A 17322-nucleotide genomic window follows, 5' to 3' on the forward strand; every position below is an offset into this window, starting at 1 on the left:
GGGGTGAGAAGTATGTAAATTGTTGAAGATCAGAGTCAATGGGCGCATCGGTCATCAAGAAGTAAAATGTCACAGATGAAAATCAAGAATCAAGAAAGGCCTTGGAGGCTGCGAAGGGGTATGTAGAAAGGTGTCTTTGATGAATGGGTGAAGCGGTTTGTATAAAGGAAGGTCGTTAAATGGAAGAATGAATGGCTGAAAAGAAGGGTATATGCGAGAAGGATTGAAGGAGAGCCACATCATGGGTTAAAGTTGGGATATGACCCATCCTGTGTGCTAGTATATTGATGATGTTGTGGTTGCTGCTGCTGCCCATGGTCCTGGCTATTGGTTTGATTGTAGTATCCATTTTGCTGAGTGCTGGCTTGTTGGCTATGACTGTACTGCCTCTGACTCTGACTCGGGGCTTGGACGTGATTATGGGAAGGCAAAGGCGCAGTCTCTGATCTCTGGGGCACATCTTGTCTTCCCGGGTTAGAGTAAGGGGCTAAGGATGGACGGGTAAAATTCCGATACGGTCCTCCACCCATACCATTACCGTTTGTAGGAGGCGCACTTGGTGTTGGTGTAGGGACAGACGGCATTGATGGTATGGAGGATATCGCGGGTCCGTCATATGGGCCGTACCTTTCGCGCTCCCGGTCACGGCTGAATGACGGTGCAGGTGTAGACATGGGCGGGGGAGGAGCGAAGGCAGTGCCAGGACGAGATATAGAGGGAAGTGTTGGTTCAGGGTTGTGTAAGGCTGGGAGATCGGGCATTTCTGGAGCATCCCAGGCTTGTTGGTTATGGTTAGAAGGGGTCTGACCGCCCGCCGTTGAGCCGGGTCCAGGGGTATGTGGCCCTGGAGTGCGAGGGCCGGGTCCTGGAGTCATTGCCATTGGCCCCGGTGTACGTGTGCCTGGGCCAGGAGCTGGCATCTGGGGTCCTGGTGTACGGCGACCTTGACCCATGCCCTGAGCGTTGAACATGGCGCCTGTAGAGACGGACAGCGGAGTACCGTATCGTTCTATGGGCGGTAGCATAGGAGTCCTTGTATATTCACGCTGCATCGGGTCACGTTGGGAGAGTTGCTGGTGCAAGTTATGGCCATACTGCGATGGCTGAGTGTAGGCTATTCCACTTGCATTGTTCACCAAGGACGCAGAGGCGTCGTCTGAGTATCGCGTGTTATATAACGTGCTGGATGAAGTCATGACATGCTCACAATGCTGGTCATGATCATTGTAGTCGTGGTCATATTGGCCATGGTCATGGTCGTGGTGGTAGCCGTCCCATTCAACCTCCGGCAGAGGTGGTGGTCGATCTGTGTTGGAAGTCTGGGGCCTATATGGCGGCAATGTGGTGACGGTCGTCTGGCGCGAGAGAGGTGGTAACTCGGGCAGTGTCGGCTGCTGTGGCTGCTTGGGGTCCATGACAGAAGGGAGAGTGGGTTGGGTTGCGCTACGTTTGACGGAGGTCACCCCGGTCTCGAGGTCGGTGTTTGTGCGTTTCCGATCTTGCAGGACGACCGCATTGGTGAGTGCCTTGTCGACCTTCTTCTTGACGATACGCTCGAGACGTCGGTTGATCTTACGGCGACAGTAGGCCGAGAGGGTGCCGTCCTCTGAAGGGATGTGGTGCCAGAGGAAGAGCAGATAGAGAAGCACGGAGACGCAGAAGCTGAGGAACTCGAATGCCCAGATGACGAGGGTGAAGAGCATGGAGAAGAGAATGAGAGCCTGCAGCGTGTCCTTTTCGGCCAATGCTTCGATGTTGATAAAGAACTGGGTGATGGCCAGAGTCCCCGGAGGCGCAGCGTGCTTGCCAACCGGGATGAGATTGAGCCGTGCTACAGAGTAGAGCGTGATACCGTTGATGACCTGGCGTGGGCCTTGAGCAAATATCACTCTCAACCATGCTATGTTCATTGTGTTAGAAGAAGAAAAAAACTAGATACGTACGTCATGGCAACTCACCCTCGAAGTTGAAGTAGGTGAAAATTGCGACGTAGTCTGCTCCCTTCCTACTCTTTGTCAATTCGGCGAAGACGAGGAACCGTCTCCAGCCAGAGACACGTTTGCTTGTGCGGATACTCTGTACCTTGACGGCGATGGGGTCAAGATAACATTGCGCAACACCACCAGAGTTGATGACCCTAATTGCACGTAACCAGCGGTAGACCAGCAGCACGAGCGAGAAGATGATGCAGCCGGCGAAGATCCACTTGGAGATATCCAGCGGGATCTCTGGCTTGATCTGGCTGGACCAACGGGAGAAGGCGAGCAAGTTGACGGCCGTGAAGGTGTCGAGCGCGTAGACCGCTATGGAGAGCAACACATTGATGTATAGGATCGCATACGTGACAGGAATCCAGCAGGACTTTGTAGTGAAGTCATTCAGGTTCTACCGGGCTGTTAGGCTGCATTACAGACCAGATTAAAGCGCATATATCGGGAGAGAATAAAAGACTCACGATGTAATCCCACTTCTGCTCTTCTCTGAGCCTGATCTCCTCCTCGCGGCCCCCGCAACAGCCCATGTTGAATTATCCTGTTGTATTAATGGAAAAAAAAAGCGACTGCGCAATGAGTGAATGGCAGCTCAACCGCACGTATATGTCAAATATATCAAAATCAGCACAATGCGACGCGCCGTCTCTTCTCTGTTTCTTCTTCCTGAGAGAGGGTGCTCTGTCCGATCCAGCGGACAGATTGGTATTAAATTGGTTCAAAGGAGCGATGGGACATGCATTTATCAACAATGCAGGGTCCCTATAGATAGCTTCTGATCGATCTCGACGTCAGGCTGCTATCTCACCGGCAACGCGCATCCTTTCGGCCTGGAGGGTGAATGCGCCAACTGTGTTGTATAGACGGCGAAGTAGACGGAAACCACCAGACCAACCAAGATCGAGGACGACCAAACGGCGAAACAACCAACAAGACGCCAGTCAAAAAGAGTGGGAGGCCAGAGCAGATAACAAGTAACCAGCTAAAGGAGCGACAGTAACGAATGGCTGCTAACGAGGTTATAATCGTTGGTGACGTTGAAGTGTTGGAAGGTCGGAAAAAAAAGGGAGATTTGAAAGGAGGAAAAGAAAAGAAAAAGGTTTAGCGCCGCCAAGACGTCCCGATCTTCACTTTCAGGGGCCGAAAAGCAACTTTTTTTAACCGTGAATATAAATTTATACTCTTGTGAAGGCATACATTGCAGATGAAGTACGGAGTACCTACGATCAAACAGACCACTTACAAGGGCAGATATAGGGTGATGACATGCATGGCTTAGTGGCCAGCGCCAACAGAGGCCACTCGATGGCTATAGCCAGGGGTCCCGGCGGGGTCGCGATGCTCTCTATTCTGAAACATGGAGATGGAGCTGTGGCTGAAACCCTCTGTGCTTCGGCTGGATGGCGGTGCGAGAGGGAGACATATACCCATATACGACTGTAAATGGATGATGGTATGAATATAAACGGCGGTCAGAGCCCTGATCAGCTTTGCATGGCCGCCATGTCTGTGGGGGAGGAATACTTATACCAAGCTGTATAGAGTGCTTGTTGAAGAGTCGAAGTTCCATGACTAAAGTATACTCCGTACCTGGTACTCCATGCAGAGTTCGCCCCTGGCTATGGCTGGTGATTAGCTTGATACACGTTTAATCTATGTATATCACGGCTGCTGGGTTGATGCTCGGGGAAGGAGGCCCGTCTTAGCCTTGTTTGGCTGAAGGATGATCTTCTTCATCTCCTTCGCTCAGCGTCTTCTTTTCCCGTTTCGATGTTTGACTGACACAAAGATGAGCAGTCCAATCGCTGGACGACGGCAGGCCGGGATCAGCAGGCACACCCGTCCAACCCATGGGGTGAATCACCCGACGTGATGTCTTTCTATAATCAACAAGTGGGTGGAGGCATGAGAACCTCGATCTGATCGGCTTCACCTCCTAAGCGAGGGGGAAGCTAGAATAGACAGAATAATACGTCACAGGTAGGGACCCTCACGAAAAAACTGGGGAACTATGGAGTACTATCCCATGGCTTTACTATATATAAGAATAACCATCACGCGCTACTAGTTGATATTGGACCAAAGGCCCCTGCTGGATGCTAAAATCCCTATTCCTGCACAGGATAAAGGTGAGTCTTTCACTACAGCTCCCCGAAGACATTTAAAAGGTTTTGGGTGGTACTGGCACGACAGGTTATTTCCTTCGCCCTACGACGGGCTTGAACCGATAATCTATTGCCTATAATCGCTCGGATAGTCACTTTTTGAGGTCTGATGACCTCCGATACCCCACGGTACTCCTGCAAAACCGACGAGATTTACCCGATCCAGCCTGGAAGAAGTTTATCTTCCTGTTAAATTAGATAATCTATCTCTTTGCCGCCTGTGCCGGCTCTCCTTTTTGGCCAAAGGCAGAATATTTGATGCTCACACTTTTTTCTAGAAGGGCTAAAGGAATATTCCTTTTCCTCTTCTTCATCCCTTCGTACTGAAAAATGCCATTTACAATTTCTCTGATACTTCCCGGTGACGGTGAAAACACATCTACCGCTTATTATCCCTATTTAACATCTCATAGGGAGCCACCTATCATATAGTTGGCTGCCAAAATTATACCCCTAGCCCCAAAAAGTTCAACCTTCCGGCCCTATGCATGATCTTACTATTTTAGATCATGTTTGTTACACTCCTACTGAAAGCTCTTTTAATGAGATATATCACTACCAAAAAGCAAAAAGACGGATCTATTATGAAAACAGAGTGTAACGGGTGACTAATCAAAACATTATACAAAATAGCAAGACACCATCGCAATACTGAGAATATAAAGACAATCACATCAATCACGTCGACTTCACTATCCTTCGTAATTATATCTCCGTCACCAGGCTAGTTATGGCTTCCTTGCCCTTAACTAAGAGCCCTCCTTTGTGGTCAGGAAACGTGTAATCCTATTACTCAGCTCTACCAATCAGCAAACTACTTTTTTTATATAGATATGGAATAACACACCATGTAATAACATCACCAATAGGGACAACTATAGTAGCCCAAAGAAGGGATATTGCACGGCGGAGAGCCGCAGTTTCGTGGAATTGTGGCTCCAACAGCATAATCCGGGACACAACGATGGAACTGGTCGCAGACGTAAAACCGCTCTTCGGCTATATGGCCGCAGGTGTAGTAGTCCGTATAGTGAGTACACATGTTCTGCATCAAGTTAGCAACTAAAGATATAGTAAGGAGATCGTGGGATACTTACAGCGATTGCGCAAATATACAAAAGGTGGCAATTGATAACGGGCTTGATAGTGGTGAAGGCTTGGATATGGGAATTATTGTAGACTCTTGCTGGAAATATGGGAGGTAGATATAGACATTTATATTGCCATATAACCATCCATCCAGGAAACTAGAGCAGCATTGATAGACGCAAGGCATTTTGGGGCTTAGCTTCAGCTTCATTTCCTACACTCTTTCTCTACATAGACATCCAATATCAAGAATGAGATTTCACCTAGTGTATAGCCTTCTACAGCCTGCCTGGTTTTCTAGCGTGGCGTTAGATCATAGCAAGCAAGCATTTAGATGCTTTGATGTAGGTTGCCGACACTGCTTTGAGCTAGAACATTCGAGACATAGACAACTAGTTATACATAAGTTGGGGATATCAAAAAGTTCATGCATGATATATTCGAGCCTCCGTAGCTAGTAAACGATTAACTAGTTATGGCCCTGTCATTCTGGCTGATGCCTAACAGAGTTTTGCCCGCAAGAATTAGGCTCGGCCCTTAGCCGCCTTCCCGTCAACGCTTTTGGATGGCGGCGTAGTTGACTTGCAATCTGCGCCCGCATTATGGCGTAGCTAGTTAACTAGTCTACAGAGTCAATCAATCCGCCTTAGCGGGCTTACCCTCTACAGGCATGGACTTGCTGTCAGTGTCATTGGAGGCAGCAAAGAGTAACTACATACGATTGGTTGATAACTAACAGGGTAACTAGTTACTAGTTAACTAGTAACTAATACTTCTACCTAGGCTACGAACCCGTTTCTTCCGTTTTCCTCTCGTCTTGTATGTTCGACAGGTAAGTTATCGCTGGCCTCCTTCAAAACTGTATAAGAAGTTCTCGAAACTCCAACCACCTCTCTTATAACTAACGGTTCTATAGTAAGTCGCCCGAGGTTCATTCACCGCTACCACATACGCCCACAAATGCCGCTCCAGCTTTATATACCTCCGTGTGTTCACACACCTACAGGTCCATACCATTTCCCACCGCCAGAAAAGCCACTCAGAATCCAGATCGAAGGCCCACTGGTTGCAATTCAGCGTCTCTTCCCAGACGCGCCCTGGCATATAGACGTTGCAAACCAAATATTTCCACAGCCAGCTGGCATAGAGCTGGCAAAGTTAACATATCAAAAGATATACGGGAAAGATATCAGTCCAGAAATCCCCGGTGATATGGTGTTGCGGGATCAGTACTTAGGCTGGGTGCCACCACCTTCTTGCAAGTAGGTACTCATATTTACATTAGTGAGAAGAGAGACCTGTACCTAGGTAGTCGTCATAGCTGATTCCTTGCCGCGGAACTAGTGAAATTGACTATTACGGTGTGACTTTTGATCATCTTGTCCCAGCAGACGATACGGACCCCGAGGTGCTACAGATTAACATCATCGAGATTGAAAATGATAACGGGGCTTATGCAAACCAATGGTTGTCATTTAGAGTAGATCCAGTCGAGTTTACTGGGAAGAAAGTACTGGCTGTACCAAGGTGCTGTACAAAGAGGAAAGGGACAACAGATCGGATACGGGTTAACGAATGTGTCCGCTGGAGAGATGAAGAAACGAGCAAGAAAGGATAGGACGAACTTTCAAAGCTCTCTATGTATTAGAAGGAGTTGGTGTTTTCATCTCGTATGTTTAATTCAACGAGCCATATGGGCCTTGAGTAGAAGTACATTCATATACTCGATTATCCACATTAACTATTAAAGTAAAACTTCAGAATACAGACATTCCCATGGGGTAGAATTGCTTCTATTCTTGTTAGCCTTTTTTATCCTTGTAGTCTAACTAACCAATTGTTCCGATAACTACCCTCAAGCCAGCATGGGCAGCTCTTTTTGACAGGAAATCTGCAGGACCTCCCAGTGCGTTTCTACGCCCAGGGATAGATGTGTAATAACACTGCGAACTGTTCGTACGCCTTCATTGTCGCGAGAGCAGGCTGCGTAGTAAAGACGACGACTTTAGATGAGTGTGGGTCGGCATTTCTTCTTTGGCCGGCCCATGGCATGACTCGCTCGTACATGTGGATATATGCTCATAACCTCGATGGGCTGTCGCCCTCAAGGCCCTTGAATCTGACCTTATGACCGAGTTTTTTCATCTCTTGGAAGAACGTTTTACCGTCTTTGGTAACCTGCGCATCATCGATGACCTGCTCAGCAGGTACTTGAGCAATAATATTTTCCATTCTTAGGAACTTAGCTGAAAATAAAGATTCATTAATTTAGCGGAGAAGTTCGAGAAACGTGGCATACGTTGGTTTATGACATACCGTCCAAGGCCAATGATACCTTATCTTCGGCTTCCTTGCGGCTCTGACAAGTCTCAACAAGAGCAATTGCCAGAAAGACTGCCGGTTTTGAGTAATACAGGCCTATCATGGGAGGGTCAAAAAGCCGAGCCTGTAAGATATACCTGAACAAGTCGTCTCTCTTTTCCTTTTTCTCCCATTCTACTTTCCATTGGTCGACTTCGAATTCCTTGATGCTGGGGGCTTCGATACCCATGATCTGGATATACTCGTCTGCCCCCTGAAGAAGACTGAGGCGGTATAAAACCAAGTTTAAGAGGTCTAAAGTGCCCTGTTCGTCAAGTTGTAGTTCGCCTTGCAGATACCGGCGCAATCTTGAATGTATCCAAACATTATTGCTAATGTTATCGGCGCCAGGCTTTGATGAGAGGTATTCAACAGCTCGATGTCTCAATTTTCGATCTATTGAGGACTGAAATGTTATCCATCTGCTCGAGCCCAACTCAGGGCTGTTGGTATCGCTTGGTGAAATGATGCGGAGAGTCTCCCACCTTTCCTTGAAATACTTCAGGGGAAAGCCTTTACGTTTTCCACAGCGTGTCTCCCATTCATCATTTTCGGCCGAGAAGTGGATATATTGCTCAGAATGGATGTTGGAAATCGATTCCAAGATAGAATATGCCAAATCCATATAAGTCGGATGCGTAAGGACATCCATCCTGTCTTCGCCCTCTTCCTCGATTTCCATGACGGACCACAAGATAGCCCATGCGATACTACTGCCGCAAGCTCGGCCAACGCTGCGGCTAAAGGATGAAGAGAGTGTTTCTGTTTCGGCCCTGGAACCAGTGATGCCATTAAGAAACCGTGCCGTGTTAGCGTTAGTCTGGGCTAGCCAACCCCCAGAGTAACAGGAAGCCGTGAACAAGGTCACTTTTGTCTCTTTAGGGATAACATGAGTAAAGTCTCTCATGAGCAGTAAATGGTATTTGTTTGGGTTTTCCGTGAGGCTGCCGAGGTGTACTCCATATGTGTCGATATCTCCATGGCTGAAAATAAAAACAATGAGTTGTTCCTGTCGTTCGGCCGCTACAAGAGCTTGTTTCCGGAGCGTGGACAGGAAACGATCAAGAAGATCTGGACGAGGAACTACCTGTATGTTTTTCATATTCCCCAGGGTATCTTTATCTAGTGTGACTCTTCTCTCTTTTCGGGGATCCCCATGTGCATACTCGCCGTATTTTCGTACTAGGTCTTCTGGGTTTTCAACCGTGAGCCAAACCTGGTTCTTTGCTATAGCACTCTTGGGCGATAGTAGATGGTGGAATAAATAAAAGTCGCTAATACACTCATCGTCGCTTGGTGAGGCTTGACCCTCATGGTCGGTCACACCGCAGACAGCTACCACTCGGCTGCTTGGTGATACGTCTGGGGGACACGAGATTTTAAAAGCCATGTCTGCTAAGGCCTCCTTCCGTACCTTGATGTGTTCAACGGACGCGAAGGGCTTTACCCTATTGCAGGGGCTCAAGGCCATAGTTATGGGGTTATGGACGTCACCATGCACTTTGATGGTTGATTCAACATCATATCATGGGCAATTTAAGAAACCGCCAGTTTCGAACTTCGATCACTTATATAGGATCAATGCCCTCCAGGGTAACAAAATCGTCACATATATGAAGGAATACACGGCAGACATGTGGAAAGCTGAATCCTATGATACCGGGATAAAGAAAAAAACATAAAGGGAATGGACAAAGAACGAGAAGATGGCCTCTTTATATTGTTGCGAGTGAATATGGCTGAGTGACGTAAATCATACTCAAGCCATTCTCACAAAGTGCCTGACGTCACCCAAGGAAGAATAGTTTATAAATTGGTGCAGCAACCTCTAGCAGCGATAAGATCCACGGTACGGAGTACTAACGGAGTATAAGCCTGTGAATAAGGCTGCTCCGGTGACATCCGGATACGTCGACAAAAATGATATCTTTGCAGGTGTAGCTGCATCATCCATTCAGTTTAACTAGCATAACTATATATTCTACGACACGTTACCACCATTACCATTACAATATTGGCTCTCGATCTCGGAAGTTGTTTAAACTTTAGCCTCATTAGCTTGTCACTTCTAAGCTTCGACTAACCCCAAACTCTGTGTATTATTCAGTTAATGCACCAATTAGCGATATCAACTATATGTGGCTCCACCAGCGAGGCCGGCTTGCTGTCAGATTCTTCCCAGCCCAGAGAAGAATATATGGCCTTAGAATTCAATATGGTGCGCATGGCTAATATATTAGAAGACAGATTATAGTTGCATTCCAACATCACTGGAGAAAGCGCTTGATCAGACTTTCCGGCTGTTTGCCACTTTCCAGCTCATCTAACCATTCGCAGATCATTTTCCGAGCAAGATTATGGAGATCGCAGTTCTCAATAGCAGCGTCGAGGTCTGCTTCGTTTCTACTGCTTTGAAACACGCGCACCCAGTCCGGGCTTTCTCGCTCCATCTCCGCTAAGAACACCATTCTAAGTTGCGTCTGCTCGTATTCGAGCAAATGTATCCGAAATAGGTTTTCCCCGCCCTCATCTGTCGTATAGCCATCCCTACCTGGCTTCTCCGCACGATGTGATCCCTGCAGAAACCGTGGAAAACGAGCTGCCTTCCACAGCGGCACTGTTGATGTGCATTCCCAGTCGGCGATGCCTTGTAGTTTCCCGTCCTCGTCCACTAGGATATTATGCATAGAGAGATCGTCGTGTAGTAATACTGTTGATATAGTAGACTTTTCTTCCCCAAATATCAATCTAATAGCCTTTGTCAGGCGCTTAACGACAGGCAGTGTCTTCTGCGCTTCCTCAATATCATCCTTGTCCTCAGACTCCCTTATTGTCATCTCGCAATCGAGCCGGATGAATTGTAATCTTGCTGAAAGCCACTCGGAGCCAAGGTCAAACGGGCCCCTGGGAATATCGTAGGTAAAATGATTGCCCCAAAAGAACGACATCGAAACGATCCTACCCAGCACAAATCTTGCAGCCTCACACTTTTGCGAATTTGACGACTCTGTCCTGTCGGTAAAATTGTCTAGTCCCGTAGCAAAATAGAGGTTTCCAATCCCAGATAGCCTCCTGGAAAACAGTTTAGCAGAGTGACGGGCTATATCTGCCGCTAGTTCTTCCTTGCGGGCCCAGGTCATGGAACCCCAGACATCCGCGAGCGGTCGACCGGCCATCTTTTCCATCAAGATCCATTCGAACCTAAGCTCATTTGCATGAGAGGAGTCGTATGCTACCACCCTGGGAACCGGGAGCGATGTGTTCTCTCTGACCCAGGCCAGAGTAGCAACCTCGCTCAGGGTCTTGAACTGAGGGTCTACTGGTAGAGTGACTCGCATTAGATAACCGCCTGAGGCTGCATCATTTCCGTATTGCACAACATGGTATAGCCTGTTAAAGGCTCCCTGGCCAAAGAAGGTAGCGTTACAGGGCAGCGCGAGTGCCTCGCTGGCTATGCGTTCAACCACTTTGATATCAAGCTCACAAGTCCAGCGAGGCTCAACTCCAAATAGAGACTCTTCCCATCTAAGGCCTGGACGCGAAGTCATACTATCTTAGGCGGTTAAGATCAGTGGTGGTCCAACCAGCTTGGAAGACAGAATGTCGGCCCTCAGAAGTTTGTTGGTTGGTTGACTCCTCCTACCTTAGATCACTAACTAGTTACTATCTCACACCAACCAACATCATATATCTCCTACTCTATGTGCTGAAGTTCAAGTACACAGCCCATAACAGTGAGGAAGATTTTTTGGCCAACAATGACTTGTATCTTTTTCGAAGTAGTGCAATATCTGTATATCTCAGAGATTTTAACGGAATCACATCCGTGATCAGAGAATGGCAAGTATGGAAAAACTTGAATCACTCGGTTTGCGGAAGACATGGATGAACAATAAGGTTGAGGCATCAAGGACTTGTTCTATAAGACCAGGGCACGGCTATACCTGCTCTAGTTATTAACCGATGACTCAGATACCCTGCGATATATCATGCAATAAAGTCTAGGAAGAGAAATACGGCGCTTAAACAGAATTCTTCGTCATGAGTTGTCTTCATTTTTCATAACGAGCTAAAAGGGATGTGCGTATGTACGGTGAGGTAATATATAACAGGGAAGTGAAGAATCGGCTGGGCGACCCCAGGCCGTACCAAGCCTTTCGTTCTCCGGATATCTCAATATAATAATAATACCCGTGGTGTTCTTGCCAGCATCTTTGTAAGGGTAATAACTTAGTGTCCGGCACGGAAAGCCTGCCAGGCCTGGGCAATTCTGGAGGCCTGTCCTCGGGTGAACTGGTTCATGCAGACGCTGGGGGGGAAATTATTAGCATGGTTCGTTGGATATTAAGAGGTAGTAAAAGCAAGACTTACTCGTAGCTGTAGTCCATGTAGTTGTGAATAGAGTCAACACCGCCGCCAGGGCAAGAGTCCTGAGAGTTAGGGCAGCCGCTGGTCTTCTTGGACTGTGGTGGAGTGTCGGCGACCATGTCGGCGTCAACGCAGGAGCCGTTCTCGCTGAAGACGTGGTAGAGACCTGGTGGGAACCATTAGTGTTGATGTCTACTTAGAAGACTAGGGAAATGCAATAACTTACCAAGGAAGTGACCGACTTCGTGGGTGGCAGTCTTGCCCTGGTTGTAGTTGGTGGTCTCACCACCAGGGACGGTGCCAGAGCGAACCATGCAGCCATCCATGGTGATGGTGGTCTGGCTTGGGTTGGCGCGTGGGAAATAGCAGATCTATTGTTATTGCTGATTAGCCTTTTGTTTGTCGAAATCACGGATAAGACAAGACTTACTCCCAAAAGACCGCTGCTGAGGTTGGGGATGAAGTAGATGTTGAGGGAAGAGTAGGTGCCCATGTGCAGAGCGCTCTTCATGCCGGCCTCGTCCCTACCGCTGGCCCAGTTGGCGTTGTTGGTTCGGGTGGCCTTGACGAGTCTGAACTGGACGCCAGATGGGCCGTAGTGCTGGTTCATGGCGTTGATCTGAGCCTGAAGCTGGGAGTCCTGTAGATGTTGTTAGCAATTATGGTTCCTATAACATCCTTCTCTGGCTAGAGCATTCTTACGGGGATGTTTCCGGTAGTGCCGCTGGTGAGGACGTGGAGGTAGGTGTCAATGGTGATTCCAGCGGTCAAGTCGGAGGTGGCCTCGGGACCAAGGGCGGCGAATGCCTCAGAGAACTCCTTCTCATATCCACGTGGTGGGACAGCACCACAGGTTCGCTCAGCAGAGACGATGGAGCCGGCAGCCGCAAGGCCGGAAAGGAAGAGGGACAAACGCATGGTGAAGATAGTTGAGAGTATAGAGAGATATCTCGAATGACTGTCCTTTGATGAAATCCAGGAGTGAGGAAGTTCAGACTCGGACACATCCATTCATTTTATATTCCTCCAGCCGGTCCGCCCCCGCCGCGGAAATTGATATTAGATGAAGGTAGCATTGAGAAAATGCGGGCTCACTGGGCTGCTATCTCGCATGAAGCCTTGGCCCCCGGCTGCGAACCGTCACCGGGGAGGGTATATTCTGCACCATGCCATCTGGGGCAAGCTGAATCCGAACATAGCCGTGGTCGAAAGGTTCTAAAAAAGAAATGTAGATGTACGGGCTAGTAAAGAGCACACTCGACAAGCCTTCTATTGAATGTACCGGATATTAACAGCCGGGCGGAGGCAGAGAGGAGACTCTGATGGATTATGGCTGCGGGAGGCCCTGTTGTTTTGACCGCCAGCTGGCTCGGCTACCAAGGGCTAGTGGAGCTTGATGCCATGCCATCACGCAGTCAAGAAGGGCCACGGGCGATACGACCGCGGTTGAAGTGGTTGGGGAGCACGAGATATCGAGTGTTCAGTGTTCAGTGCTCAAGTCGAGCATCAAGAGACAGGAGACACATTCTTATATAGATATAGGTGCTCCAGATCGTCACCCGTTGATCAACACAAACAAACGCCATATATTTCTCCCTCAAAGTCGATCAGAGTCGATCATGCTCAGGACGAAACCGCGGGAAAAAGGGCTAGAAAAAAAATAGCCTGACATGAGTTCATGGCGTTCCCCCCCGGCCGTTTCATGTCGAAGAAGTCTGGGGTACATGGCTGCAACCCCCTGAAAACACTATTTAGACGGGAGTTCGTTGTAATGCCAGCCACATAGCAGCCAGTTGTATGTCGTATCATGCACTCTATATTCACACATTCATGTGCTAGCCGCAGGCTATTTGCGGGGTGGCATCAGAATGGTTGTTGTTGAGAGTTGAGATATCCGTGAAGGAGTTTGATATTGACTTGGGACGGCTACAGGGACTCGATATAATGAGAATAATATAACTCGACAGGTCCCATAGATCGAATATTCCACTTCATCAACTTGTTCAGGCTGTTTGAAAGTGTTTGGAAGCTCTCGCAGCCAAGCCGGCTGGCTGACAAGCCATGCTCAAGGCTTTATTTCGATGCCCCTGAAACTGATGCAATACTGAACACCAGTTAATACTCTCTATGTCAAAGCAGAGACGTCTTCCGTCATTTTAATGTCGAACCCGTCATATTCCCCGGTTTAATCTCCTAGGGAAATCTCCTGAGCCAGGGACGCCGGAAACAAGTTATGCTCCGTCCAAATATTCAGACTTTGAACAAAACTTTTCCTCGATATTTCTTCCACCACAATATTTCTTCCACTACAATATTTCTTCCACCGCGACCTTCGTTTAAAGGACAGCAAAGAGACCTCACAGATGGAGAAAAATCGTACGAGACGGAAGAATCCTTCGCGGCAGACTTCCTTGACTATTGGGCCTCGGCGCGCCCGGGTTCTGTTGGAATCCTTCGTGGTACGCGTGGAGCTATATTGCTGCGGATAATACATGAAAAAAGCTCTTTTCATCACCAAAATTCTTCCTCTCATCGATAATTAATTTGCTAGTTGATTGATTCATATATTAATTTCATTCCTATTATTATCGATCATCGATAATCAACCTCTCTGCTGCCATGGGTGCGAACCACCACAAGCCCAAGTCCAGGGCCGATCAGGCCGCCGCAACCAAGTTCACTGACGGCGCCTCTGATGAATTCGAATTTGGCGGCTCGCTCGGTGCTTCTGCGCTGATGGTGGGATTCCCGCTGCTGATGTGGTATATGTGGATAGGCGCAACATACCACGACGGCGGATTCCCTTTGCCTGAGGCCGGTCAGAGCTGGCTTGATTTCGGCCGTCATCTCGTCCACCTGGTGTACGAGGGAGCCTATCCGACCGCCAAAGCATGGGCTGTCTATTGGACCTTTTTCATTGTAGAGGCTGTCATGTACTGCTACATGCCTGGCGTGTCTAGTCACGGACGGCCCCTGAGGCACGAAGGCGGCCGCAGGCTTCCCTACTACTGCTCCGCATACTCTTCGTTTTATGCGACGCTCGCGGCTGCTGCGGTCTTGCATGTCACCGGCCTGTTCCCCTTGTACACGCTGATCGACGAGTTTGGATCGATCATGACCGTCGCAATCCTGTCCGGTTTCCTGAACAGCTTCATCGTCTATATCCAGGCTATCGTGCGAGGACGGACCCATCGTCTCTCGGGATACCCCATCTATGATTTCTTCATGGGTGCTGAATTGAACCCTCGGATCGGAATCTTGGACTTTAAGATGTTCTACGAAGTGAGGATTCCGTGGTTCATCTTGTTCCTTATCACCTGCTCCGTGGCTGCTCGACAGTTCGAAACATACGGCTATGTCGCGCCTGAGGTTGTGTTTCTGGCCGTGGCGCACTACCTGTACACCAATGCCTGTGCCAAAGCTGAGCAGATGATCATTACTAGCTGGTGAGTCGGTGGCTACAGCGGTATTAGAATATTATATCTAACATACTATAGGGATATGTACTTTGAAAAGCTGGGTTTCATGCTCACATTCTGGAATTTGGCCGGTGTGCCCTTTACCTACTGCCATTGTGCTCTGTACTTAGCCAATCATCATCCGTCCGAGTACCGGTGGAACCCCGTTGCCTTGTCGCTGCTCGCCGTCGTATACCTTTTCATGTACTGGATGTGGGACAGCGCCAACGGCCAGAAGAACGCATTCCGCCACGAGGCAAGGGGCCAGCTCATCAAACGCAACACTTTCCCCCAAGTACCATGGCAGTCCATCAAGAACCCCAAGACCATAAAGACCGATGCAGGTGACCACCTACTGATCGACGGCTGGTTTGGAATCATCCGAAAACCAAACTATGTCCCAGACATGTTCTTCTCCATGACCTGGGGCCTGCTCACTGGCTTCAAGTAAGTTTATTGCATAGGTGACTGGGAGAGGGATCATAACCACTGACGGTCTATCACTAGGAGCCCTTTCCCATGGTTTTACTTTGTCTTCTTCATGGTTATGATAATCCACCGCACACGGAGAGATATCGACAGGTGCCGACGGAAGTACGGCGAGGCTTGGAAGCAATATGAGAAGGCTGTTCCATACATCTTCATCCCGGTAAGTCCATTTCCACCGCAGGGAAACACATATGCTAACGGATACACAGTATGTTATCTAGTGGGTTAGTCTTTCAGAAGGATTATCATATCATCCTCTGTGGAATACTGGCATAGTAATTCTACATGTAAACAAAATTCAATGTTGGCAAAGGCATCATGTAAGATTCTAGCGCAAGACAGAAAAGCACCTGATTTTCCTTATCCTGGCCCTGAAGTTTTCTGTAATGGTATCTCGGGTACATATACAAAAGATGTACGCCTAGTGCAGCCAAAACAATATACCGACATTCGTACTGTCTTTTAGTGCAACCGGCTTCAATCCCCCGGGCAACAGATACTGGGCAAACCTATGCGAGAGTAGGTATCATAACGAATATATCGGCTTTGGTATGTATTTCGGATAATATCTAATCTTATAGCTATTATTTTCGGTAAGAGGAGTGTCCTACTTCACATGGAGCCGTATTAGCTTACTCTGTACATCCATCAAAGTGTTTGTTGTCCTGATATCAAAAGAAGGACCTAGGGTACCTATTCCTGTCTTATCCAACTGTCTTGGGAAGAATTATATATCCACGAACAAATCGTCATGGAGTATCTCAAGGTGAATCCTTACTTCGATAGCAGTAAATTGATTTGAATAGCTGATGAGTCAACAGAGGCTTTCTCGATATCACCTATGTCCAATCTGTGACTGGTGCATAAGAGACTGGAGTTCTCGTACTCCGGCAGCACAGCATATCATGCCAGGACGTGCTCCCATCGTTCGATCGTAATCTTAGGGAGGCTGCCGTGTCCATCAGCATAGGCCTCTTCTGTGTATGTATATCTGCTGCTTCATGAGAGCCTCTTCCTCCACCAACCGGTTAGCGAGATGAGATTGTCGTGCCAACAGCCCTTGGGACCTGGGTCATATAACTAATAACTTGTACTCCGTAAAAGTACTGTGTTATATCGAATGCCTCGGCCGACAATTCTAAAACAACGCCCCTCAACGGTGATATACATGTGTTCGCCCTTGTTTCACTCACTGTCATAGCCAGTACGGCGGTCGACATGCCAGAGACGTTGGGTGGAGAAGAGCGTTATAAAGATATCCGGCAGCATCGACAACCAAACAGAAGATGGAGAAGTTGAAGAAAGCCGCTGTAGACATGGGCTTACCTGCAGAGGAGGGTTGTGATATGTATATTTATATCATTGTTGGGATTCCAATTCTGCAACGGCGTGGAACACTTG

At 48.1% G+C, this 17322-nt stretch overlaps 6 protein-coding genes across 6 annotated transcripts; 2 read left to right on the forward strand and 4 right to left on the reverse strand.

Moving 5' to 3' along the window:
• Positions 1 to 239: 239 nt before the first annotated feature.
• Positions 240 to 2521, reverse strand: MCYG_04962 (conserved hypothetical protein; the record flags this gene model as incomplete). The annotated part of the gene is made up of 3 exons (XM_002847179.1): positions 240 to 1900; positions 1959 to 2361; positions 2456 to 2521. 3 exons carry the CDS (start codon positions 2519 to 2521, stop codon positions 240 to 242), a joined length of 2130 nt encoding a protein of 709 aa, XP_002847225.1.
• Positions 2522 to 6205: 3684 nt separating this feature from the next.
• Positions 6206 to 6863, forward strand: MCYG_04963 (conserved hypothetical protein; the record flags this gene model as incomplete). Its single annotated transcript, XM_002847180.1, has 2 exons — positions 6206 to 6507; positions 6590 to 6863. The coding sequence occupies 2 exons, from the start codon at positions 6206 to 6208 to the stop codon at positions 6861 to 6863; spliced, it is 576 nt and encodes a 191-aa protein (XP_002847226.1).
• Positions 6864 to 7324: 461 nt separating this feature from the next.
• Positions 7325 to 8996, reverse strand: MCYG_04964 (conserved hypothetical protein; the record flags this gene model as incomplete). The annotated part of the gene is made up of 2 exons (XM_002847181.1): positions 7325 to 7491; positions 7562 to 8996. The coding sequence occupies 2 exons, from the start codon at positions 8994 to 8996 to the stop codon at positions 7325 to 7327; spliced, it is 1602 nt and encodes a 533-aa protein (XP_002847227.1).
• An 877-nt stretch (positions 8997 to 9873) lies between these two features.
• MCYG_04965 (conserved hypothetical protein) lies at positions 9874 to 11154 on the reverse strand (the record flags this gene model as incomplete). Its single annotated transcript, XM_002847182.1, has 1 exon — positions 9874 to 11154. One exon carries the CDS (start codon positions 11152 to 11154, stop codon positions 9874 to 9876), a length of 1281 nt encoding a protein of 426 aa, XP_002847228.1.
• Positions 11155 to 11836: 682 nt separating this feature from the next.
• MCYG_04966 (metalloprotease 1) lies at positions 11837 to 12892 on the reverse strand (the record flags this gene model as incomplete). The annotated part of the gene is made up of 5 exons (XM_002847183.1): positions 11837 to 11915; positions 11978 to 12140; positions 12201 to 12345; positions 12405 to 12614; positions 12677 to 12892. 5 exons carry the CDS (start codon positions 12890 to 12892, stop codon positions 11837 to 11839), a joined length of 813 nt encoding a protein of 270 aa, XP_002847229.1.
• Positions 12893 to 14593: 1701 nt separating this feature from the next.
• On the forward strand, positions 14594 to 16142 carry MCYG_04967 (Delta(24(24(1)))-sterol reductase; the record flags this gene model as incomplete). The annotated part of the gene is made up of 4 exons (XM_002847184.1): positions 14594 to 15420; positions 15472 to 15879; positions 15940 to 16081; positions 16131 to 16142. The coding sequence occupies 4 exons, from the start codon at positions 14594 to 14596 to the stop codon at positions 16140 to 16142; spliced, it is 1389 nt and encodes a 462-aa protein (XP_002847230.1).
• Positions 16143 to 17322: the final 1180 nt, after the last annotated feature.

Source organism: Microsporum canis, genomic scaffold (genome assembly GCF_000151145.1).
Source record: "Microsporum canis CBS 113480 supercont1.4 genomic scaffold, whole genome shotgun sequence".
NCBI classification, from domain to species: domain Eukaryota; kingdom Fungi; phylum Ascomycota; class Eurotiomycetes; order Onygenales; family Arthrodermataceae; genus Microsporum; species Microsporum canis.